The sequence below is a fragment of the Vanellus vanellus genome (genome assembly GCF_965231255.1).
Source record: "Vanellus vanellus genome assembly, chromosome: 2".
Taxonomy (NCBI): domain Eukaryota; kingdom Metazoa; phylum Chordata; class Aves; order Charadriiformes; family Charadriidae; genus Vanellus; species Vanellus vanellus.
In genome coordinates, this window is record NC_138906.1 from 40,573,408 (window position 1) to 40,600,730 (window position 27,323).

The 27,323-nt window shown below is 41.2% G+C and overlaps 1 protein-coding gene across 1 annotated transcript in view; it reads right to left on the reverse strand.

The window, feature by feature from the left end:
- Positions 1-17,893: 17,893 nt before the first annotated feature.
- Positions 17,894-27,323, reverse strand: part of TBC1D5 (TBC1 domain family member 5) — a gene marked incomplete at its 5' end in the record, with an annotated part of 192,604 nt that continues 183,174 nt past the window's right edge. Inside the window, 3 exons of the mRNA XM_082479097.1 lie at positions 17,894-18,338; positions 24,259-24,435; positions 25,144-25,223. Of these exons, the coding sequence (XP_082335223.1) occupies positions 18,045-18,338; positions 24,259-24,435; positions 25,144-25,223 (551 nt within the window). The 3' untranslated portion in view covers positions 17,894-18,044. The remainder of the gene's footprint in view (positions 18,339-24,258; positions 24,436-25,143; positions 25,224-27,323) is intronic.

Sequence of the window (27,323 nt, forward strand, 5' to 3'; positions counted from 1 at the left end):
ACAGAAAGCCAGAAACTGTTTCTTGAGTAAATAATTGAATTAAGAACACACCTTCCTACGTGGCTGGGCAATTTTATCAAAAAAACACCCCAACATTGCCGGAGGAGGAGGAAAGAAGCCATAGGATGACTTTGAGTCATTTGATGTTAAGAAGGAGATACTGTGGTTGCAGAATGCCTTAAGCCCTAAAAGACTGGATATGATGCCAGTGTGGACTCTAGTTTTACAGTGCAGTTCCTTACACCTGAATTTACCTATTCCAGGTGCTTACATGCGAACGCCGATCATCTAGGTTAAACTTGGAATGAAGGCATCTCTTTCAAAAAAGCTTGTGTGGGGTTCATAAGCCCTGCATCTGCATGCACCAGGCTGTAGTGCTCCTGCTGCTTGGCTACTGCTCATCTGTGTTGCATGCAGAGGGCATTTTCCTCATGAAAAGCCCTTGAGTTTTAGTACAGAATCCATAGAAGTAATATGCAGACTACACTGTAATACGTCAGCGATCTACTGTACCTCCTATGTTTTTCTACTCTATAATAAGACACTCAAAAGATTTCTAAATTCTACTCTAAACATCCAACCCCCCCCCAAAAATTCAGTTAGTGAAGTCATACCAGGCAGTAAACTCTTAGGTAGGTAGAGTTCAAACCATATCTAAAGATATGGGATTACCCTTCTGTGATATTCAATATTCCACAAGTTGTCAGAGCCTTTTTTGCCTTAGGTCTTATTAGTTTGCATTCTTCCCCACTACTTTCCTAGCTTTCTCTTCTCAGACAATTTTCTGGCAATGAAAAATATGAGTAATTTCTGCTAAACAAACCAATTTTTTTTGGATTGCAGCAACTATAATGACCTCCCGGATTACAATGTGTTGCCTTGCTAATTGCAATAAGGAAATGATGGACAAAGCTAAATAAGAAGAGAATGGGGCGAACAGGTCCCTCTGTGGCTGCAAATTGTAAACCCAGATCCACAGGCTCAACACAAAGGTAGGCACCTTGATAACGTCAATGGAAGAGCCATTTCTGCATTGGCACACCACCCTTTAGAATTATCTCTAAATCTCAGAGTGACACAGCAACATAATCTGTAAAGTCATTGCCAGAAACTTCACAGGTCTCTATCTCGTTATGGTGAGTAAAAAATCCCGTGTCATGCCGTATTCTTAACACTGAATACAAGATGCTTAAAAGTTCTGCATACAGGACTTTTTGCAAAAGTTGTTCCCTTGTATTACAACTGAACACTTTTTTTGCAGGCATGTGCTGCTGAGTAAATCTGCCACCCGCTTCCATAAAGGACAATTCTGCCCAGAGATATTTTTCTTTTCCCATGAGAAAGCACTAAGAAAACATATTCTGCACAAAACAACAGAAAACCTTGAGCAGAGTATTCCTGGCTCTTTTCTTTGCTGCTTTTCCATGTTTTCTGTAGTGAGCTGGAGCGTAGCCTTGCAGAGCTGAGTCCTTGAATCACACCCTAATTCACGAGGACCCCATTTTTACCGCCTGAACAATGACTGGCTTTGGCAGCGTAGTTGTTGTACAAAGAGACTCTGTTGAGATCTCACACGGCATCTGGCCTTTGCTATACCTGACCTTTGAGAGAAGAGCGCTTAAAGCTCCACCATGAATAAAACCTCAAAGATTCTGGGAGAAAACAGCACCCCCCCTGTACCACCGCTTTGCGGAGAGGTGGGGTAACCTGGTTTGTAGCACCTAGCTGTTCGACAGGTTTTTGTGTGGGAAAGACTTCAGAAACAGCTAACTCCCCAAGGACTCCATAGAAGGCTATAGAAGAAACTAACTCATGGAAACCCAGCAGCTTCACGGTGTTTAAATGTGTTTTACCTGCAGATCAACAAAAGACTTGAGATTTCAGGAGTTTTGCCTGAACACCTTTTTTTACCACTCCAAAACCACCCATCCCTCCCTTCCTCTCTGTCTATTAAACAACCTAAAAATATCTCGGTGCCTACTGTTGTACAGCAATGTAACGTTTTTACCGTCAGCTCTTTTCCCCTGATTACTCTCCCCTGTACAAGCTGCCCTATTTTGCAATAACTTCCCGTGGCTCACGCTCTGCGCTGAGGGCCTGGTTTGCATAAAAGGCTGCATGCAGTAAGGCAGGATCAATCCGCCCCAGAGCTGCCTCCAGCCACCCCTGTTATCCTATTTTCACCAAGATGTACAAAGCTGAAGTGAAATGCACCCCTTTCCGAGCTGCGAGGGTGCCTGCTGTGAAGATGCAGTGATGTCAGTGCTGAATAATTAAGCGATAATGTAATAACTGTGAGTTTGTGCTTCATTAAGTGAGCTCCTGCTGACTGCCTAATGAGCAAACAAAAACTCAAACCCCATTAATATTATTCCTGTTACATTAAATGTAAAAAAGAAAACTCGACTCCTCAGCGGTAACCACTTGGGAGTCTTCTTCTGAAAACACAGACCAAGACTGAAATCGTGAACTGTCCCGTTGCTGTGTTTTTGAAAAGTCTCAGAAGTTTGCTTTCTTTTCAGAAGGGTGGAGAATTAGGTAACAATACTGATGGGTTTGCTGTTTCCTCTGTGCAACATCTGAATCCTTTGTTGCAAAAAGAGCATCGATAGGTCTCCTCTTCCTGTAACAGCGCGGCAACGACTGCATCGTGGAGGCTGTGAAACACCCAGTTCCTTGGCTTGTGTGTGTTAGTGATTTGCGAGGAATCTAGAGGAAATATCCTTATTTGTCAATGTAACACACAACATTTACAAAGGATGAAAAAAAAATCAGTGGTATTGCTGCAGCTGCAATATTTGGGAAGAAGAAAGTCCAGAGTCAAATTTTCCTGCCTGTGTTTCTCCTGCTGGGGCGGTGAGCGAGCGTAGCATCATTTAGTGAGGAGTCGGGTGAGATACGGCCACTGCGAGGGGACTCGTAGACCGCTGCGGCCTCAGGCAGCCAGAACCTCAAGCTTTTAAATCAAAACTGCTGCTCTGAAAATAAAGCCAGCACAGTTCAGAGACTAATACAAGGTTTAGGCTTCACACAAATGGTGACAGTCTCAACACAACAAAGCAAGTGATAGCATTTTTGCTTGCACTATTATCTCGCGTATGATCTATGGAAAGACAGTAAAGCCTAAATTCTATTATCTTCCCCAGATGGTATTAAGGAAAAAACAGGATGTGAAGTTTACAGCTCAGTGCCCTAATTTCTGGAGGTCTGTTAGCTGAAATGGAGCTTCTAACAAAATATTTATGTGCTTTTAGAAGCTTTCTCATGAAAAGCAACAAGCATTATTAGCATTTTCACTGGTTGTATTTGAGAATCCCGGTCAACATAAATTATTCAATGTACAGAATTTATAATCAAAGCATAAAGATCTGTATTTGCTTAAGAAATCTTTCCTAGAGAAATGCATGTTGTTCCCAAGTACCACAGAGGTGCATAAGCCTGGTTTCAAGATTTGGTACTCTGTTAAGGAACTGAAACTTTGTACACAAATAATGTGAACTACCTGCTATTTCAACTCACAATAACCTGCAGCAACAGTCTGGGTGTACCCTTGTTTACTCCAACCAACATGCTGAGCCTTACAGGAAATACAGAAAGATAACATGCAAGAACAACGTCTCCCCGCTTCCTGAAGGACACACTTTTTAGCATATCATCAAGGAGACTCTCAGCAGGTGACTTTTTTTCTCCACTAAAAGTACCCTGATCTATGTTATTTGTCATACTATATGTAAGGCGAGGGTTTCATATCCTTAGCAATGAAATTGGGTGTTTTGTAAGAAACATAATAATAACAACAACAACAACAACAACAACAAAGTAGAGGAAAAGAATTGGGGGAAACAGCATGTTAATTGTCCACCCATATTAATAGTTCTTAGCTCCAAAACAGGTTTCCAGGGGTGAAGTAAGCTCCAGCTCTGATCTTTAGGGAATGCTTTCCAGTGACGGTCCTGGACACAGCTCTCTTCTCTAAGACCAACTCTAGCAATGTTGGTAAGATCCTTCATCATAAAGGGAGTCCTGCCATTCCTCCCCCTTCCTGAAAGAAGTGAAAATCAGTTCCAGCAAAGTAATATCTGTGCCCTGTGCTGAGTTCGGTCATAAGAAGATGGGTAAGATGGAGATTGGGAGGTCCATTAGGGATGTTGGTACCTACGATGACCAGATAGGGAGAAATGGGCAGCTGTTTTTAATACAACAATTGGCAGGTGAAGATCATTGTAAAAGACCAGTTTGGCAATGTCAACCACCTGGCAGTAAGTTTTTTGCATCCTAAAAACTTACTGTATCAAAGGCACACTGAGGGATTTGCTTTTTCAAGGTAGTTAATAGCTGAAGGAACAGTCCTCTCTGTGATTCTGATGCCTATCTAATATCACGATGCTAATATTTCCTTTAAGGCCAGATAAACATTGCAAGCTAGTTATTTTTAGTGAGGGTTTTCATTACATACAAAGGGAACAAGTTAAAATATAGCAACTGCCAAAATATTTCAAACCAATAGGGAGTATGTTGGTTTTTGATCTCAGACAGGTCATCCTTGTCCAAAACCCCCTTCATCCTGGCATAAAGGCTTGCTTATGCTCCCTGAAGATAGTAGGTCCTCTGTTAATGTTAGAGCTTTTCAGCCTAAGAAAGATTATTTAAAGTCATCCCATAAGTAAGAGTTCATTGGTATTCTTTCTCAGACTTTCTAAAAGGAGAACTCTTGGTTTCCAGATTGAAACACCAAAGCATACCATATTTGTTCTGCACAGACTTCTACAGCTCATTTTTTTCTGCAGGAAACTTCCTCTCCCACAAAATAAATGAACTAAGGAATTCAAATAAAGTTCATCACTTTTATGTAGAAATAATAAACACCCCAAAATAACAAACCACACAGACACACAGAATTACTTCTTCCTTCTTGCAGAATAGGTTGAATTGCAAAGACCTGGAGCTGTACTGCGTGAAAGACTCTGAGGAACAGAACCTGCTCTAAATTCTTTCATTCTCTCATGCTGCAGAGAGATTGCACTACATGATATTGGTTAAATTGGCACGTAACAGTGCAGAGGCTGACGTGTCCAACACCCTTTTTGCTCTGTGCTGGATTTTCTCCTTAATGACAGCATAAAGCTAGCCCAGCCTTTACTGTTAAAAACCACAAGGGTAACCTAGAGCATGAATTACTTTTCCAGCCATTGTCAAAGAATAGGCACTGTATTCTCTGCATTAGTACACGTAGGCAAGTGGTAATTCAGAAGAAGTCATGCATCTCTCAGTCAATATTTCCATGCCCAGAGAGTTATTGCAGTCACAGAATGATTTGTCGTGGTAGCAACATTATTTAATGCAGCAAACACAGTCTCATCCGATTACTTTTGTTGCCTGTACCTATTTGATCCAGGCTATTGGTCAAACACGGCCTTAATCTTGAATTCTGTACAAAATCAAAGCGGAGAGTAGCAGGTATGCTCTCATCATATGAGCCATGGCAGCTGCTTTTTTGCAGAGTTTGTACAAACAAGTATGTGACATTAATGATATATCTATGGTACCTTTGAACTTACTTCTGCAGCCAACTAATTTTCTTTCATTCTTAAGTCTATAGTGCCGTATTCAATAAACCCACTCCAACTATCAATCTGAAGCAAGGCAGGGTCTCCCCATTACCTTAGCAGCAGAGGATACAACTTTTCATACATTTGTTGCACAATATTAGGGAAGAGCTATAATTATACTCTCCAGAGCTTGGGAAATGGCATACAGAACAGCTAAGACAAGACTTTCAAAGCTGCCGGCAGTATTTTCAGAAGCAGCCAAGCACTTCAGCTATTAAATCCAAATATCCTCTTCAGTGGTATTTAGGCACCTGACCCATTTAGATGTCAACTCCATCTGGTCCCATGTTAGCATCCTGCACGCTAGCCCATGCAACCCCTGCGTCTCACATGGGGCCACAACCAAACCAAACAGCAAACAGCTCCTGCTCTTGCTTGGTGCAGCTCTGCCTGCTGGCTGCCCATCAAGACTTCTAGCTTGCTAATGAGTTGTCACATTGGTCTTCTACACCAAAGCAGAAGTATTTGACTCCTTGATTCTCTGTATGATGCTCGGGTAGTTGATGACCTTGGTGCAGCTGGGATGGGAGTACAGTATGTTCCCCATTTCCACAAGGACCGTAGAGACGATAGCAGAGACTGCATTATTTGTCCTTGGAGAATCTCAGACTTCCTAGTCACAGGTCACCTAAGGAATACAAACAGCATGGGCAAGTGTCCAGTGTCGGACAGAAAGGCAGTGCTTTGCCTTGCATTGATTAAATGATAAGTGCTTGGCAGTCTTCATTTGTTATGAACTGAATCCCTCTGTCAGCCCCAGTTTCTCATGCTGTAGGAACAGTATGAGTGTGTGAAAGTCCAAACTCAGTGGAGGCTCTACTGTTGATTTTAATGGCCTCTGTGAATTTACTGCAGGTAAAGTAGCATCTGGCAAAGCACAGATACTACAGGAGAATTTCTAACTTTCTTTCTCCAATTCGTTGTAAATTCTGAAGCAATGATGGTTATCCTATCCTCGTTTCCCTTCCTATGTGGGCTATATAGTGGACAAAGATAAACAAGAACGTGCTATCAGATCCATCTTAGTGAATCGCTCTTGAAGGGACAGTGCTACAAAGCTGCTAGTTCATAAAATCTTCATTAAACCCTTATGTGACTAATGCATTTGTTATTCATGTGTATTTAAATTTATTCTTTGAGCTGTTTGTAAATCTGTTTCAAGGCAACTAGAGTCAACAGCCTTCACATTGCTCTCACACTCTCCCTTCATTATCATGGTACAGTTAGTTTCTTTTTTCCCTCCCACACCTTTACTTTGAAAAACTCGTCTTCAATCTTTAGCTGAGAAGGCAGGCCACAAAATCACAAGACACTGTATAATTTTTTTAGAAAAAAAGTATTTTTTATGAAACAGAAAATGTGTTCTAGTTACCAGACATTCCTAACATTATCCTCCTAATCAATATTGCACAAAGATTTTCAGCGGAGTCTCTTAGCCTCTTTCATCAAATGATATGAAATATAAAATAAGGAAATTCAGGAAAACTCTGAATGCAACAGTAATTATGGGGCTAAAATATGGACTTGGGGTTTACAACAGTCTAATGAGATATTAGCTTCTTGGAAAAAAAATCTATTCAAATGCAAAAGTCAGCAGTGGCTATGAGCTTATGCTTGGCCTTTCCTCTCTCCCCAGTCTTGTATCTCGGGATCTATTTTTAATACCGATTCAGGTCAGTGCAGATTCATTTGGCTGTTGGGCATTTGCAGGCTGCAGGGCAGTGCCTGCCCTCGCGCCACTCTGCAGAGGACCTTTGGTAAGGGGGTTCTTCACGCTCTGCTTATCCAAGAGCGTGGTTGAGGGAGAAATTTGGAGGCTCTGCTCCCCGGCTCACTGCCGACAGGGCCTGTGGCAAAGGCTGGGTTTGGAGGTGTGCACGGGACGGGCGAACGCTGCTGCTCTTCCCGCTTAGATACAGACTGCTCCTGCCATCACCGGTGGTACCAGCCATCCACGCCGGAGCCAGGCTTGGTGCCATGTCAGTGACCTGCAACCGCCACTTGTGGTGTGGAGCAGCACCTGAGAGGAAGTGCACCTGTCACCAGGAGTTAGGTCTCTGCACATTTAAAAGAAAGAAAAAAAAAACAACCCAACACTTTCCTGGCTTTGAAGGAGAGAACAGCAGCCCCCCCTCTCTCCCTCAAAAAAGGTGCAAAGGTCTTTCTGAGTTCAAGTCCCAAGAACAACTATGTGAATGTTGTCAGCAAGAAGCTGATTACAACCAAAATGGAAACCTTTCTCCCCAGATGTAGCCTAACTGGAGGACAGACACACGGATGCATGATAATTAAAACACATCAGCCTGTATGAGGCTTGGTGGCTGCTAATACTGAAAACCTTTGCAAACTTGCCGCTACCACCACAGCAGCCCCGAACTAGCGGTCAATAACGCTGAGAAGCCGGGCCGTAGAGTGTGGGAAGGAGGCCTGGCCAGGACCATGCTGCGGGGCGGGCACCAAGCACATCAGGGACCCCCCAAGATCAATGCAGCAGCCTCAAAGCGGGCAAGGGCTGGGTCCGTGTTGTCCGTGTGCCGCTAGCGGTCCCGGTGAGGCCACATCCAAGGTCACGGTTCTGGATTGCTGGCAAATGTCCCGTCCCCGCCCCGGCGCGGCAGCACCTAGTGGCTTGTGATTCCTCTTCTAGACTTTCCCTGAACTGAGGCGATGACTTCCAAGAAGTGGCCGCCGCCGCCGCCCTCGCTGGGTTTTGCTACGTGGTTTAGTACCATTAGCAGCTGTGGTGGGAGCTGACGGGGAGGATCTGTGGTAAACTGCACACAGCAGAGGCGTAAAAACACTTCTAGCACAGAGGTTTTGCCTTCAACCGTCTGGACCCACAAGTTAAAAGTGTGACCAGTGCCCTTACCTTTGAAGACCAAGGGGTGCTTAGGGGCTGTCTCTGTCTGCAGGGAGCATTTCCAGTGTCCCTGGATAGAACAAGGACCCATCTTTTCTTGTGGGTGTCCTAAATCAGAAGGACACACTTGCCATCAGCAGAGATGAACAGGTGCTAGCACAGAGCTATTTTGATGGAGCAGGAGGGGAGAGAAGGCTCTCCCCAGCACCCAGGTTACCTAAGTCACCAGTGCAGCAATAAAGCTGATATCCAAAATGCTCTTAATAAGCTTAATCCTCTGTCAATCTTCCTAAAACTTTCAAATTTTAATAGATCCTCTTATAAAAATAAATAAAAACCTCCCCCTTGGTGGCTGCTGTGGGGAATTGTTTCTGGAGAGCATTTGCATTAGGTTGACTTGCTGGCTTGCACTGCCACCCCAAGCTCAGCAATGAACCATGGATGCACGTGGTTATCTAGGCCAGCAGATGCCGGATGCAAAAGAAACATACCTTGATCTGAATAAGCTGCCGTGACTGCTGGGGTCAGTAGAAGTGTGCTGATTTGCACCCAGGAGAGATCTGATCCAGGCAGGTTTGTGCTGCAGGCTCTGGAAATAGGGATGTACCTCTCCCCACGGTGGCTCCGCATGTGTGATAAAGTTAAATTAGAGGGAATGCCCCACACACTGCTAAAAACCTTGGGTTAAACTAATGTTCTTTCATCCAAAATACGGTGAATGCCAATCACACAGCTAATGGTTTTGATATTAGTGCAGCATCCTCTGCCATACAGACGGACGGCGGAGCATGTATAAAGGACAATCAACAGACAGACACTTCTGTTTGCATCAGTGTATGAACCGTCCCTGACCACGCCGCTCATCAGCTCTCCTACAGGAGTAAGGTTTCCAGGCCAGAAACCTTCTGCACCCTGCAGCCAGAACCATAAAATGCCCATCTTGGCTGTGAGCACGCAAGCTGCAAAGCCCCACTCTCAATTTGAAGTATCTCTCAATTTTACACTTGCCTGGCTCTGCTCCTGAGAAGCATCACGCAGCACAGGCCCACCCTCCTGGTGAAGATTTTATTTCTTACTAAAGATAAGCTTCCCTCCATCCAATAATCAGTGAATTGATAAAGGAATTTTTAAAATGTCATTAACTGAAAGACATTGATGAATTTGAAATGTTTTGCATCTATTTCACTTTTTTTACTTTCTGTTAAGGGTCACATAAAATTTCAAAATGAAATAATTTTGAATCAGAAGGTGATATTCTCAGGAAATATCAAAACAGTATATTTGAAACTTTTAAAGTTTCTTTCTGAAGGAAGGGGGTAGTTTTCACAATTTGTTGATCTCACCTGTTTCCTACCTGATGTTTTTATTTGGTCTCATCAGCATTTTGCAGTGGAAATTGGAGTTTGTATTTTTATCGCCAGCCCCCAGCGCTTGTATTTATCTTGATCCCTTCAGCACCCACAGCGTGCATTGATGACAAAGGCTTATGGAATGAGAGGATTTGGGGATGCTCCTCTGTGCTTACGAGGTCTTCGCCGTGCATTTTACAAAGTTGCTGGAAGTTAGATGCATGTTTTCTGCTTTTGATGGCAAAGGACGCAGTTATTCTCAAAGAATGGTACCCAGCTCTATCACGCAGATTGCTTCCTACGAATGGTTACCCTTCACAAAAAGCCAGACTCCTCAACAGCCCATGACCCTTGTTATACTTGGGGCTTTGCAAGGTCAGTGAACCAATGAAAGTTTTCTGGCGAGGTGTGACCTGCCAAGTAGTGTCAGGCTGTGATTTGTGTGGTACCCTCACATCCTTTATTGCAGTTTTCCCCAAATTACTTGCAACCAGACCTCTCATAAATCCCAACCCGGGGAAGGCAGCGGTTGTGGGGGTGGGGAGGAGGGGGCAGATGATTCTGCAGGTGGTGCACATGACAGGGTGTAGATAGGAAAACAGAAGCTGATGAGGAAGGAAAATTAACTCTTGCCATACCTTAAAGAGGCACCACAAAAAGGTACCTACAAAGAACCAAAGCTTTTGAAAATAATAGGAATTTTTATAAGCAAAAGCACGTACTGATTTTCTTTCTTTAAAAAAATTCTGCAGAAGCCGCTTTCATCATTTCTCCAATAAGGCCAGATGTACCTAAATAAGTGCTGGCAAAACACACAGTCCTGTGCTCACACAGTTGAAGAACTGTTGACATTTCGTGTCTCTCCAACATGTCTTAGTAGACGTTGCTTTTTCTACTCAGCGCAAGCTAGCGAATATACTAGTCCCATCACGTAAAAAAACCAACACTTAGATTACAAGAATTTTAAAGTTGCCATTTCTCTCTCTCTTTTCTTTTGCTTTCTTCTAAATGCTTGATACAGAGGATTAGAGAAGGTGTTGGCAGTCTCTCTGTGAACTTACACCAATAATAACATTTCTTAAAAACAAATAGTATTCACATACAGCAAAAATGCCAAAATATGAAAACCAGATTTTTCTTTCTTCTTTATAAGGCATTCTACAGTGTAAAATTTGCATCCCACAGGAAGAAAACACTGAGGAAAGCTCATTGCAGCGACTGCAATGCCAGCATGGTTAATGATGCTTGGCAATTGCTTTCCCATTTTTATTTATGCGGAAGCTTAAAGATCCATGGAAGGCAGCAAACACTAATTTGCATCTTTTGATCCTCCACTTTTCTAGCAACACTGCAGCCCGTGGCCCTTGCACAAGGATGAGCCCTGCTGTGCCCCACAGAACTGGGGGCACAGACTGGTGTGGCGTGGCTTTGGGTGTCCTGCTTTTCCTCCAAGAGCAGCCATGGGGCACCTTCTCCGGTGCACAGCAGCATCCTGCCCTGACAGACGTGGCAAGGAACACGGACAAGTTCTGCCACCACACTGTATCAGCCTCCTGAGCCTGAGGCTGTTCTCCTGCTTCGTGGTCTCACCAAGGGGAATACTGATTTTTTTTTAAAAAAGCATAGCTTGGCAAGTGCATTATTCACCCAGTTGTGGTCCAGTGCGTTTACCAAAATGTGTTATTTTTTTTAGAAATTGTAAATATACACCATTCCCGTTCGTAGTTTTGTAAAGTTGATGCTTAACTCAAGCTCCGCTTCATACAGGAAAAGTTTGGGAGGAATCAATGTTTTGCTTCAGCATTTTTAAGACAAAATGTATCAGAACTCTACCTCACAACCAGTTTAAATACACACAGGCTGTTTTACAGGTAAAAGAACCCCAAATCAGCAAAGATACTTTACCAGGAGAGGGGGGAAGGAGGAAAGTAAAAGCTAAGAGAGAAAAGCAAAGCATTTTTGAGCCAATATTTTCCTTCTATTTTTTTCCTGATTGTAAGAATTACAAAGCAAGCGTGGATAGAGAAAATATTAGGCAATAAAACTTACAATAAAGCTTACCACAGGGAAGTTATGAGAACTCCGTATGGATACCACCTGCTGCATAAGTATTGTGAGATTTTCATAGGACTTCAGATTTTACAGTAGAACGAGGAGCAGACTGGCTGGGCTGGTGGCCAGGCTGCAGGCATAGGGTATTGGAGTCCTCAGATGATGAACAGCTAACTTTGATCACAGTGACTGAGAATTCATTTATTCAAGAAGATGAAACAGCTGAAGTTTTCATGGGTTATGTCCGGTATCACAAAACTGCCAGATGGGCTTGACTGTGGGAAATGAGAACAAAAGGAGTTTGGAAAGAGGGTCTGCTGCGGACTTCCCCCGCCACAACTTCTTCACAATTTAGTAAACATGTGCAATTCATTGTTCATATACCGCAATTAATTTTCTCCAGATTTTGAAAGTTACTGGTCTGAAGCACAACTCTGAAATACAAGTTCTGTGGCTGCCCAAACTCCTACCTTTAGGTGCCTTTATACGGTGCACTGTGGTGTCACCTGGAGGCTGGAGTTTCATCGCTGCACGTGCAATGCAGGAGTGATGCCAAAGGACTTGCAGAGCTTACAACCAAAGATCAATAAGAAAAGACGCATGTGGATACAGCACAGGTGGGGACTGCGAGGCAGTAATAAGTAAGGCAATAACTGGAGAAAGTAACAGTGCGCTCACACCACAACCTACCCTCATGCCGTTCAATCCCCAGGTTGCTGGTGGAGCGGGCGTTACATTGACTATGGGTGCAAATGCTGCAGCAATCCATATAAAAATAAATGCAAATAAAGTAACCAGATTTCAACAAGAAAATCTAATCCTTTTCTAAACTAGGTGAAACTTCATTGAGACCTGATAACCTTTGCAAGCCTAAACAAGCTTCGTGTGTATTTATACATTTTTTTTTAACATTTTGATGTATTTTAGTCCTTGGAACTTTAAAAACACTTTTAAGAACAAGCTCACATTCATGTACGTTTTCTGCCATGTGTTCCAGGCTCTTGCAAGTTCCCCTATTGATGGATAAAAATGACACATGTTCCTGGGTATTGCACAAAGGTATATATTATCCAGCATGCTATATGACACCTCTGACAATCTGCCTTTCAATATCTGTTTGCTTGGTATTTTCTCTTATTTTAAAGGGCATTTTAATGCTGATCTGAAAATGCTGCTATATTCCCCATCCCCTGGATTCAGTTAACACAGCAAGTGGGAAATCAAGATATTGTGACAACTCTTCTTCCATCTCAAAACTATGTAGCAATTTATATTCCAAAAGGTCTCAAATACTGACATGATAATTTATAGCATCTTTGAATGCTTCTTTGTACTAGTTAAAAATTCAGACAAACCCAACCTCACCACAGTCCCTGAAGCTCACAGTGAAAGGCAAAGCTGTGAGAACTTTCTCAGCTCAAAGCTCTGTGACAGCACGTGACGACTTAAGCAGCAGAGTTCTCATCAGGGCTCTGGAAATGCTTACAGGGTTTTTCATGTTGTCACCATGGAAGACAGTGAAAGTGTTAAATCAGTGGGATTTGAAGGAGCAATCTCTTACCATTCATAGAAAGCGCAACTGCCGTGTGTTCCCCCTGCAGCAGATGTATTTTAATGCTTCCTGCATCTCAGCATCAGCGAGGCTTTTGCACGTTAGAACAAAGATAGGTCTGCACAAACTTACCTGGTGCAGTCAAACAAGGTACACAAGTGCTACCTGCAGCGCATTTTAGAAAATACTTGTTACATTTCAGATATGCCCGGAGAGAAATATAGCTTTTTGCATTTGGCAACATTGTTGTCCTGTTTCTGGTGTGTTTAATTTTTTTTTTTTTCGTGTGTGTGTTTTTTTTTGTTTGTTTTTTTTTTTTTTTGTGTTTGTTTTTTTTGTTTGTTTGTTTTTAAAATTTATTTATTTAAGCTACTGCTCTTCAATTACACTTATTTCAGCAGTGTGGGACCAAATTCCTCTGATACAATACTACTGCTATCAGCTGAGTTTTTATTATTGGATTACATCTAGCTCACTGTTTGAAAGAGCAAAACCTGGTAAAACAATGAGTATATCATTATTATTACCCTAATTTTGACAGTGTCTGTGATCATGGCAAACTATGCCAGAAGCTCTGTACAAATTCAGAGAAAAAGATGGTTCCTGCCCTAAAGAACCTGTAAGTTTAAGAGAATGTCATGCTGCATCCCTTCCGGCTCATCGTCTGTTTCTAGGGTTATGCCCTTTGCCTCTTGCAGGATCCTCCCACATATCTAAAACCTCCCTCGCTGTTTTAGCGGTTAAATATACTGCGAGCAGCAGGCAAACAGGTTGCCTGTGTGCACGTTTCAAGTTGCTGTTTCTCTGATGACCTTCTTTCATGCTCTTTCATCTCTAAATTTAGCTAGCTACTGAAGTGGGAGTCTAGCAGATTCAGTGACAGAGGAAACACTAATGCAAAGACCGTATATAATCACTCTTAAATGAACAGCACAGATTATGAGACAGTGTAATTACTATTCCATAGCCAAATGAAGTTTATTTTACGAAATTGCACCTTTTCAAGTCTAATAAACCATTACAGACATTCACTCAAGACCAACACATGCAGCACAAAATCAAAGCTATTATTTAAGGGCTGACACCCAGAACTCAGAAATCTGTTCACGTTAGGATCACTGCGTCTGTATGTGAACAGATGACATTGTAACTGCCAGGCACAAGTACACCCTAAATCTGAAATTTAAGCTTTTAAATAGCTGCCTCAGTGCCATCTAATGAGAAGAACACACTGGAGAATCACAGGAAACATTTAAGAATCCGAAATAAAGTATGGAGATTCAGAAAAGTACTGTACAGATACTGGGACTGGGTTTGAGGCACAGTGATGTAACTACACCAAGTTTCATGATATTGCAGAAAAGTTATGCCGCGTTAAATTCTGTTTTTTTTTTTTTTATTTTTTTATTTTCAGATACAATAAGTATGGTAAAATAGGAAACGTACTATGTTGTTTGGGTGAGATAAATGACAAACAGTTTTATTCCCTGGATCATATATATATGAAATTTGAATAAAATATTAACAATCTTTGTGCTTATATAGATAATGGGATAGTTTCAAAGTTTTTAATCATCCTTGCTCTCAGAAATCATACTTCCAGTATTCTGGTCAAAAAGCTTTCCCTCCTTTTTGAGAAAACAGCACAAGCACAGCCCCGAACATTTGTTAATTCTTTCTTTAATAAAGCGGGCTAGATGTTCTTCCAGAGTAAAGATACAAAGTTCCACAACTAAATGAATACCCAGTCAAAATATGATACTGCCTTTCTGCAGTACATACAACTGACATGACATGCAAGAGACTTTAAACAGTCATAAATTACAGATGTGAGATAGACTACAACAGTCTCGGATACATATCTTAATCCCATATTAGTTTTCATCAGTAATCTGCAATGCATATAATTTTTTTTATCTGATTATTGTTATCCATGAATATTATGAGCAGGTCATCTTTGGGGAAAAAGAACAATCTTGTATTTTAAATGACAATTTCTTTCTCGGTATATTCTTAACATAAGGTAAGACAGGGTGATGACTTGACATTTTGTCTAGCTTACAAGTTTCCGACTTGATGAGTATACGAAATTGTAACTATCTCCGCACTATGATCAAGTATCAGAGACAACATATTTGAGATGTGGAAGGACACGGTATAACCAAAGCAGATTCATTTACTGGAATTTGCTCTGATCTTATTTGTATAATCATCTCTCTGCTTCTGAAGATTTTTATCATATCCCATGGCACAACAAGGCATTCAGCTCATCGGTATTCACTGATTAGTGAAAACTTGTTAGAAACTCCCCAAATCTTTATATACTTTTAGCGCTGTTTTAAAATATGCAATATTAAAGATACAACTAACTTACAAAAATAAAAGTACTGTACACATCACACTCTTCCATTGGCAATGAGACTGTTCAAGAAAATAGCAATGTGATCCCTGAAACAACCAACCAGAACAGAAATCAAAAGACTGATGCTTAAAAAAATAAAAAAAAAGAAGTAAAAACATTTTCCCCTGCCAAAGCACTGGAATCTTTGGAGGCTTATGTATCACAGAATATAAAACTTTTCTCTTTGTCCCCAGAATATTTCTTTCCTCTTTCCATAGGTACTTCTTGAACAGACTCCCCTTTGTTGGTGGTGTGGCACAAGCCTTGCTGAACGGGTTAAGGCTAGAAAAGCTTGAAAGACCTAAATAAATCAACAGCCACCTAATCCCCTGGCATTCACGCAAACTCGGGGAAATAAAATAAACCTGAAGACAGGCACGCATGCTGAATTCCAAAGTGATTTTCTATGAAGCTTAAAATTAAACCAAAATAAACACCTCTCTGAAATGTTATGCATTTTAAGATCTTTCATCGAAACAGTCATCTGACTGTTCACATCAGTCTGTCGCAGAGAGGTATGATGCTATGCCTGCTCATAACATTCTAGTATTTTGTCATTTTACAAGGCACAAATAAGCTCAGAAGAACTACACAGCGGCTTTTGAACGTGTAACGATATGGCAGCTACATGACAATTATCTCTTCACTTCAGTCACTGACACAGACCTTGTAAAATCTAAGACCAGCAAACTACATGGCACCTCATCTTTGGAATCTGGTACTTAACGCCATTTACAATTACAGACTAAGCAGCAAATAACTACCATTTCTTAACTCCGTACAAACACAAGCTTTGCCATGCAATTATGAAGTTGTTGCATGGTATAAAGTAGATGTATCTTAAAAGAAAATAATGCAGGGTTGGTTTGGGTTTTTTTTTTGCTGCTGTTATAGAGTGACTTTCTAGCATTCCTTCCTCAAGCTAGCTCTGCTTGGGTCCTGCAAGAGCAGGCATCCACTCACCACCGGTTTCTTTTTGTGAATTCCAACAGAGTTTAAAGGGATCAGAGAGTACAAACTCCCCCCCCGGCTCCCCATCTACTTGAAAAGACTGTTATTAGATGTACTATGTACTTGATGGGAAAGAAATACACTTTTCCACAGAAGAACAAGTTCTACAGTTAATTAGAAACTTTCTGTTGGTTAACGCTGCTGCACCGTTATGTTTTTCTTGTCTAGAAATGAGGAAATCGTATAGGAGTATATGTAAACAGAGTCTACAGAAGATAATAGTAATGAGACATAAAGTGCTTTTAATTCTGAACATTTCATTTCACTTTGCACCCTTCCCTGGTAAGTTATCATACTCAAGCTAGTTTTAGTTCAACTGGCTCAGGTCTACGCTACGAAATACTGTAATTTCCCTTGCACCCACTGTTTTAACCGTGGTAGTCTCAGTAAAATAAAAAATAATTCATGCCAGGGGGAGTGAAAGTAGACAGATAGAAAGAGGGAAAGAGGTGAACTGGGAACTCTCAAGGGGAAAAAGAGTAGGCAAAGGGAAATAAGGCTCTGTTGTCTAGGTCCCCGTTTTCAAGGAATTTGTCACGTATTCTCCTGTAAGACAGCGCTGAGGAACAACTACACAAACCTCTGCCTTGAACACACCTCAGGCTACTGCCGGATGAAAATGAAGAAACTAGGATTCCTCAAATGAGAACAAGCTTACTGCCAGGGTGATGCTTTTAATCTTTCTGATATACATTCCCCACTCCTCTAATCACAGTCTCTGAAGAAACAGTACACTCTCCTGCTCAGAAAACCCAGTCAAGCATATTTTGTAACAGGACGATACTAAATCTAGCTTGCCTTTGCTGCTTCAGGTCTGATGCCAAGTATCTACGCATTTCCTAATCCATTATGGTACCTAGCACATACTATTCTATGTTTTGGGAAAGCAACAGTTCTATAGTAACAAAGCTCCTAAGTAAGATAACTCTATAATTAAGAATAACTGTATATTAGAACCGGGTTTTACTGGGTTTTTATTTAAGGCAGTTATTAAAAGGGGTTTATTCTTTTTGAAAAGTTGCAAATTTGTGGGTTTGGTTTTTTTTTTTTTTTTTTAAATTATTTTTAGTTTAGGCTTTTGGCAGCTGAAATGGGTTACCTTTACCAATTGTCTGTCCTTCTAATCCAAAGAACTATCCAGCCCGTGGAATCATAGGAATTTGAGCTGAGTTGTAACGATCGACCTCTCAGACTCTCCCAACCTGTTTCTTTAGATGTCCAGTGGGCTGACAATAGCAAAGTCAGAATCTTTGCTGTTATTACTGCTGTCATCATCAGGGCTGGAGCTCAAGTTGCTGGAGGAGGCAGAAATGGAGCCCATCAGTGGGTCAGAGAATACCAAAGAAGAACGAGACGGAGCTTCTGGCTTCACGGCTGCCTCCTTGTGTGCCTGAAGGGACTGCGCTGGCTCCGAGACAGCACTTCTACTTCCTTCCTCTTCTTTGGAAACCATAATATAGTCATCAGCACTCTTGCTCTCACTAGTGCTCGAATCAGTTGTAGTCTGTGAGACAACAGCACAGAAAGGACGTAAAGTTAGTACCAGTTAACAAGGTTTATGATGCATGTCTGTGATATGGGAATGGGATAAAGAAATAATCATTATCCAAAACCAGCAATGCCCAAATCACGAAGGCACAAATAAAGTGGGCATTAACTTCGGATGAAATAATTTATTTGTTATTTACAACGGCATAAGACCTAACACTCTAAAAATATGTTCTTGGGTATAGAGGCCATACGTGTTTCAGCATCATAGTGCATCCAAGCAGTGAACACAGCAGCTAGGCATCTAACACACACATTACAGTCGTGGAGATTTTCAATAATTATATTCTTACGGCTGTTAATTTTCTGTAATTAGCAGTATTGAGGAATTTTTTGCTGGTTCATACGTAAAATGGCATTTTGGAACCCGTCAGGAGAACGGCTTGATATAAATTCTCCTCGTAAAACCCTGACCCGTGGAATCTGAGCTGTACATACACCTGGTTTAGTGTGCACCAGTTCAGGTTCAGCAGATCAGGGCTCCCAGGGCTTCTAGGCTTAGCGTCAACCATTTCCTAACTCTACCAGAAAAAAAGGGCCTGGAAATCCCTCTTCTGCCTGGTTAGACCTTGGGAAATGTGTGTTCCTGAGTACTCAGGTAGTGCAGATCAAGACCACACATCAGTGTACCAAAAAACTGCCTATGAACTGGCAATCTCATATTCCAACTAGCCGCATGCAAGAGAAATCCAGCTTTTCAACAGTCAGAGCTACATGTAATTAAGAAGGGAAGACTGCCATATACAGCAGTGTGGGATTTCTCACTTGTTGACAGCTGGCAGCCTATTAGCTTGGTTGCAACCCAAATGGACAACACTGTTTTCTTCTGCAAGAGGTGCATTCAACTCCTATCTAGCGCTATGTTCCTCTGACAAGAATATGACTGCTTTCTTAGTTGCTGTCACAGAAATTTTTGCAGCGTAATAATGCAGCCTGCCAAGCAGCCCGTGGGGACAAGCACCCTGAAGTGGTGTGATATTGAAACCAATATATTTGATTACACTAAATGCGAGACTGAGAAAAAGGAGAAGTAGCAGAGGGGCAGCTGGGGAAACGTGTGTGTCGACATGTGTGTCAACTACAAGTCCTTCAGCTCTGACTCTTTCACCAAATAAAAAAATGTAAATTCACTTTGGGGTAAAAGATTGTCGGTATTAGAGAAAAATAAAAGCGGTAACAAAAAAGAACAATGAGATATGAATGAGATAAAGTTAGACTCTCAGCACAGTAAATAAAATTGGAGTACGGAGGTCATCATAAGTATCAGCAAGCCACAACTTGCAGTTATGGTATCCATGGCCTCCAGCAAAACTTATTTTGCTGAATTTATTATTACAGCTGAAAACAATTTTCCATTGCTCTGATTACTGCTTATAGAGCAGAACTCTCTTGAACGGGAACTGTAGAGTAGCACAGGGAGCAAAACCCACCAGTGATTAAGAATGACTGTAATGTGAAATGAGGGAGCTGGAAGTCTTTAGGTATTATTTATGTAGTCATTCCAAATTGCTAAAAGTCACAAAGAAGATAAATATCAGCTGAATGCGAAAATATGTTCAAATACAGTTTCGTGACCTGTTCCCTTCCAAAATGTCTGTGAATAAGGATTCAAATGTCTCCCTTTACAGTAATTTTTAAAAATATCTTGCATTTATGATTTATATATTTTTTTGTATTATCTAGAGAGTATCAGGGTATAACAATAATATATTATTAACTAGGTACAATAATATATACTATTCTGTTTTGTAATTAAACCATTGAATACTTTCTCATTCAAATGGGAATATCTTAAGTCCAGAGTATTGGTTACAATTTTAAAGGTTCCAATGTAAAACAGTTGTCAAACTGAGAGAAATGTATATCTATTATTTTTCGATACTAATTCATTTTCCTTAGATGATTTGATAAAATTCATACCAAAAGGAGCATATAGCTTTTAGAAATATCAACAACTATCATGTGCTGCATACTATCAAAATTGATCTCAAACTTCTTGATCTGTGCAGAGCCAGTTCAAATGTCAACTGCTTCAAGCACTTTCCATGAAGTTAAAAACACACAGATCTATCCTACAAGGAGGGATACTTCACTATTTAATCCCTTCTGAGCTGAGACACCATTTGTTTATTAATTAGCCTTTTGCTTTCATCTGGTCTGTTTGAAATGTTATCTTCATGAGCTGTCAGTCAACCGGCTGCCATCTCCAGGGGGCTGAGGACACAGGCAGCGCACAACCGTGGCTCTGCTCCACCAACACGTTAGTAGTCGCCTGATTTTCCGGGCATCCAGTGCAGCCAACAAGACAGGACCAGGTGAGGCTTTTTTGGGAGCTCTAAATGCCACGTTCAAAATTTCAGCACTTTGTTTCCTGTCCCCCTCCCCAGACAACAGAAATATACGTTCCTTTAAACAACCACCAATGCATAATTCACCCGGCTTCTTTCCACGCTTCTATTTAAAAGCTCTCAGGGAATGCAGTACAGTCTCATTTTGCAAAATTATATGCTTTATTATTCCAAGCTATCAAGATCATGCCATTTCAGTCCTTGCAGCCCTCACATCTGAGATGGCTCCACCTTGTGCAGGGCGACACAGATGTTCCCTAGTGACACACGCGCCCAGCGAGATCGGTATCTTCCTCGCTGGCAGCCCCAAGGATGCTAAGGGGGTGTCTTCTTTTCGGCAGTGAGCCCCAGCAAGGGCCCTCTGTCATAAACACTCTGTGCTGGTGTTGCAATTTCCTAAACTCTGCTTCCAAAAACGTGGTCTTGCGCAGTTAAAAAAAGCATCCTGCCCTTTAATAAAGGGAAAGGAAAGGAAACTACTCACCCCGGTTTCTTGCCGTTACGTGTTGCGCTTTGCAGCACTACTTTTCATTCTACCCACACTTTTTGGTTTAAAGAGACCTATAGCTCACTGAAATATCAGAGAAGCAGCAAAGCATAGATATTGACTCCCAAATGCTATAAAAGGGCCTTCCGTAAATGTTTGCTTATCCCTGGCATACATTAGTATTTTGGTACTGATATTTCCAGAGGTAAAATACCTCCTCCCTTCTTCTTCTGCCTGTTTCTGTTTCAGGAAACTCATGCTGACGCGAACCATGTTTTCTCCCATCTGCTGCCACTACTGAATAAATGAAAAATGACAGAATTATACTTCCAGTAGCTTTGAAAGTTAACAACCTTACGCCCGTTGCCATATGGCTTCTCCAAACATTTTTTCCTGATGAATATCAGCTACTAGGACCAGGCTTATTTCAATTGCCTTCATACTGTGAATGAGTTAAAACTAACTGTAAGGATGCAATTCAAGAAAGCTTAGAAGAATAGCAGCTCATTTTGCCTGCTTCTTTGAACAGACATAAAGGCAAGATAATGTGTTAATTATCATTCATTATTTAGCAACAGAAGCCTTCTGTTTGTCAACTGCACGCTGCTACCAATGCCAAACATTCCAAAAAATGCTCTGCTTCTTTGAGCTTTATCTTAATTTTTTTTTTCATTTTTAATTTTGCAGCTTTCCTTTCCAAAGAAGGGCTGTATCCTTATCCTCACTTTCCAGAGAGGGATTTTGAGGCAAAAAAGAGGAAGAGCACTTTTAAAAAATGTAAAGATGATGATAATAATTTATACTTATATAACAACCAAGCACAAAAGACCAGATTTTAATCTCAATTACATGATAGATACACCTGTAACTTTTCCAGCTGTCCTAGAAAATATCCCTATAATTCCACCAGAGAAAAATCTCTACAGTGTAAGTCACATCAAACAGAACTACATGCGTTACCAAAGTCACAGAAAATGTAAATACAGTAAAATTTATTTAGCAAGAAATACATTATTAAATGGTCTAGAAGTGGTTGGAATTTTTAATCCCCCTGGAGCTCTCAGTAAGTACTCCAGCCTTGACCCAGGGCATCAGTGCAGCCCATTTTCTTCAGCAGAGCTAAAAGCCTGGGCTGTGGCCCGATTTGGGCCAACAATTGACCCCATCGATTAACAGTCGAACGTCACAGCCCACTAAATTCAGCAGTTTTATTTTCCCGTGTTTTATTAAAAGGGGACCAAAGGTCTCCTCTTTTTGTTTGATTTTAGACACTGTGATTAAAGATGATGAGCTTGGGAACAGCACAGACTGTCGGGATACAACCAGTCCTCCTGGACCGCCATTTCTAACCCTAAGCTTTTATTTTTCTTTCTGTCAGAGGGGCTGCTGCTCATTATCATAATTGGAACTTCCAGAAGATAAGAGGAGAGGAGGCTAATCCGTATGAATGTACTGCACCTCCAAACGTAGACCACGCAGTGCGGAAGCCTCATTAACGCTACGCAGAAGCTCAGCTTGTACAACCTCTGCTCACGTCGCTCGTAGTTGGCTTACCAGCAGCCTCACGGAGTACACGGAAATTGGGGGACCCGCGGACACCTCTCAGCTCCTGTGGCTGGATGTATACTTCGACTATGCGCTGGGGTGAGACCTCATCACACATCGCCCTGCGAATTTCCATTGCAAGGAACCCTGCGGAGAGTGGGTTCCACCCGCTCCACTCCCAATACTGAAAGCATTGCACCTCCGCTCCCTGACACACGGTTTAGACCACCACCTGCGTAAGGGCTTCTCCAGCACCAGTAGGGTCTGCACACTCTCATACAGCACCTTAATATCTTACACAGCATTTCGCCTTCCAGTTTTGATAATAAATCTAAGTAAAAAGCATAAAAAAAAAATACTATTTGCCATTTTGGCAAGAAAGTAAAAGGTACTTTGTAGAAAATGCTAGGGGACAGAGGGCAAAAATAGGTCATGATAGGAACACTCCAATATGCTACATCAGTTTAACCTATGGCTTTATTATGGCAGAAAGTAGTGATTATAATGACAACAGCTAAACAAGCAATGAAAGCCTTCTAGCAAAGCTTTGCTCTTTGAACCTGCCATTACTAAGAAAAAAAACTTTAAAATCTCGGTATGGCTTCTAATACTGAAATACAATTAAAATACAATTTGTAACACAGAGTGTTCTAACTCGGGGGAATTGTGTGTAATAAATTAAAACGCCCCCGTGTCATTATTTGACAATGAATAACTATTTCCTCTAGCTGCTAAGTAAACTTGTAAAGAGTAAACTGACTGCAGACTCAGTTCGGCTTCGAGGTGATAGTGCTGCCACTGGACTTATGAGTGTGAATATCAGTATCGGGGTAGCAGATTTGACTTTAGAACTCTAATATCGAAAATGATATAGAAATGTGCCTATACAAAAGTACTGTTGTTAAGATCACATTTGAGTCAGACCGAGTCTTAGACAGAAAGGGACCTTTTAAGATGAAAGGAAAATACCTCTTTCTGTGTGTGAACTTGTCCTGTGACCGTAGGCTTTGTATGTGAAAATATTGTTTACTGATTCACAGAGAAAGTCAATACAATGGAGTAGAAGCTAAAAGCAACCTCTTTGCTATTTCCTTTTTGGCACTGGCCATGAATACACTGCAATGCAGATAATCAGCTCTTACATAATGGGATTCTGGAGGACAAGGACAATGGGAATATTCATATGGGAACATTTGGTATGGGAACATTTACCTCCCGTTTTTACATCTTTTTGTAGGAAATTAATCTGTGAGTCTGTGATTCAACAATCCGATAGAAGAAGCCCCGCAAACATGGCATAACACTTAAATATCTATGTGTGGATCTTCAGGCTACAATAAAAATAATTGATGGGAGTAGGACTGGTAGCTAGAAAGACACTTTTAACCATGGCTCCATATGCATCAGCAATGCTGTTCCCATGTGATGTCTGGACATGCTAAAGGAAGTATCAGACTAATTCCATCAATGACCCATATGAGATATTTTTATCTCACCTGTTGTCCTGAGATGAACTGTTGCTTTGTCATAACAGGTCCCTTTAGGACATCACCAGTCCCCTTGTTCTGACTGTTGGAACAGTAATGATCATCAGCTATCGTGATTTGCTCATTTTCTTCAGCTTCCAGCTGGCTTTGGTTGAAACGCAGAGAACCTTTCAGGATATCTTTGATCTGTTGTTGAATGGGAGGGGAAAAACGTAGGTTAGAAATTTGGAGGAGTTCTAAATTTTCTAAAGCTTCGTGCAGCATGCTTTTATACACTGTTCCTCCAAAATATTTGCTTTGAAGAGATAGGAAGCAAGTCAATATCCATACCTGTATTGGTTAAAGATATAAATATCAGTGAAATGTGGTAGTATCAGAGTCTGGACAACAATAACCCAAGAAATCTAAAGAGAACGAAACTGTTAAGATTATTCCCTGCCTTGTTATATAGGTTTAACATAAGTCACATTGTTCCTCATAAATGCATTTTGAGGGAGCAAAGGTCAGTATAATCAGAGCTACAGATGCTCAGCAGCATTCTCATTTTATGTACACAGTATTTTTTCTTTTAATTCAATGACATTCAAGTGTCATCACATTTAAAATATGGGGATGTAGGCATGATTATTGCATTAAGAAAAACGATGATACGGCTTAAGTCCAGAAGTTGGTGTCACAACCTTGAGGCAACCAGAACTTTTCAGGGAGCAAATACCACGCGAGTCATTTGACCTCTTTATAGCTGAGTTTTACCTTTTTAAATAAAAGTATGCTGCAAAGCTTGATGCTTTGGTATTAGTAAAACAGCTACAACAAGACAAAACAGCGGTATACAAAAAGAAAGGATTAATAGCACTGAAGGATACAAGAAGGTTAGTTAAGCAATAGTTATACCTGCTTCAAACCAGCCAAGGAAACCAGAATTTCATCTTCTTTTTCCAAGTGTTCTTGTAATATGACTTCCTGAATATTTCCTGCAACATCAAAAGAAAAAAGTAAAGAGAGAAAATTCCCTAAATAATCTCTAACGTGCTGCTGACATGCTCTCAAAACAAAATCCTGTGACGTGCAAACACAATTTTGCACACAGACCTAAAGGCTGACAACCTTATTAGCTGTGGAGGTGAGACCAGTCCAAGCCTGGCACCGCTGCCAGGAGGCTTCCAGCAACGCTGTGCTGCTGCGGGACTTCTACTGCCCCCACGTACCAATGGAATCAGGCTACTACTGGCCCCGAGAAGAAAAAGTTGGCCTCTGTGGCTAACAGAGTTGCATACATCTTCGAACCTGCAAATGGTTCAAAGAACACTTCTTGAGGTTCATAGAACCTCAGGAACATTTACAGCAATCTGCTGCAGCTCACAGAAAGAGTTATGGTAGGAGCGCAGCAATCTTCATCTTGATCCCATGGCCACTGCAGGTACTAGAACGCTCTTCTCTCTAAAATGACTGAGAATTTCACTCCCTTTCCAATCTTTTCTTTTAGGTGAAAAACCCAGCGCTGAGCAAACTTATTTGACAGAAAGAGGAGTGCAGTTCCGTCACTGGAGAAGACTGCTGCCTTCCATACCTATAGCACTGTCCTCCAAGGATGCATTTCAATACTCTGGTATACGGTGTTTGCAGAAGTGAGGGCTGGAGGCTGGCTAACACATCGGAGCTGGAGCTGTGGTGGTCTTCCCTGCGTCAGGGAAATCCCAGGCAATGCTCCAAAAGCTCTGCAGACTCTTTAAACTACGTCAGGTCCTTCTCCAGCCTCCTAGGTCCTCCCTTCCTCCTCAGTTCTTTACGAAAACGGCAATGATTCCTGGTGACGAATTTACAGAATGAGATTGTATCTGTCAACTGAAAATGACAGCATGCTCTTTTGTGCCACTCCTGTCCTACATACACAGAGCTGAGCCCAAATTCTTCAGTGAAATTCATTTGGGAACAACGCTTTGCTGCCGCCCATGAATATCTGTATCCCAGGTGCTTCACAATCAATTGCATTTGTTTGTTTTTAAAAACATCCTGCATGTTCAGGGCCCGAACCACTGGAAAGCCAAAACTGTTGTCACAGATTATGCTGACAAGGACAAATATAATGACACTGCCAACTTTTGACACAACATGAAGTTCCAAGTAAAAGCATTGAGCAATTTGGTGTAAGTAAGTTTTGTGTTTACAGAATAAATAGCAAAAGAATGAGATGTGGGAGACCGGACCGGAAGAAAGATTAAAAATAGAGAGGTGGATTTAAAACCCACATATAAACACAAAACTTTTTGAAATTGTGTGGGGGCCAGGAATCAGTAGCGGGTATAAATGAAAGATGGAAAGGGCAAAGGGGAGAAAGGATCCAAGCCTAATCACTAAATGAACTGCTAAAGAAGTAAGCTGAAAAGCAGAAGGCATAAAAGAGGCTGGAGTCACGGAAGGCGACAGATGACAAGCATCCGTGAAAGGTGGCGTGATGAAGGTGAAGAGCAACAGTGTGGGTCACATAGCTCAGCTTTGAGTTAGCAGCCTATTTGAACAAGGAGATCCATGTTTACATTATTTAGCACTCATTATTTACCATATTACAGTGGCAGTGTCCTGCAGCAATGAAGACAAATGTAGTGCATTTGAACAACGTCTAGCATAAATCTGACATCGGGAAGACACTGCATTATGAAGGCTAGAAATAGTATAAAACTAGATCCTTCCGCAAATACGTAGCATCATGAATTGAGAGAAAGCATAATTAGTTCAGCGTTTTATTTGCTTTTTTTACATTTTACATCTAAATTGTGTTGTCTCTCATTTTGGTAAATAAGAGATATTAATATTTACTTATAAAATAATACTTCAGATTCAGACTTCCACTGTTTAAAAAAACAATGCACGATCTCCTACTTTTAAAAGGTTTAGAATTTGAAACATCAGAAGTACAAAGTTTTCATAGGCAGGAAAGCAATGCTTAATCAGAGCCTGAATCGCTGAATTCAATCGCCTTTTTTTTCATTTATCAGCATTAGAAGGAAAAGCATTTTTATACTGTTCAACCCCCACATAAATTAAAACCATACATTAAAAAACTAAGGTATGCA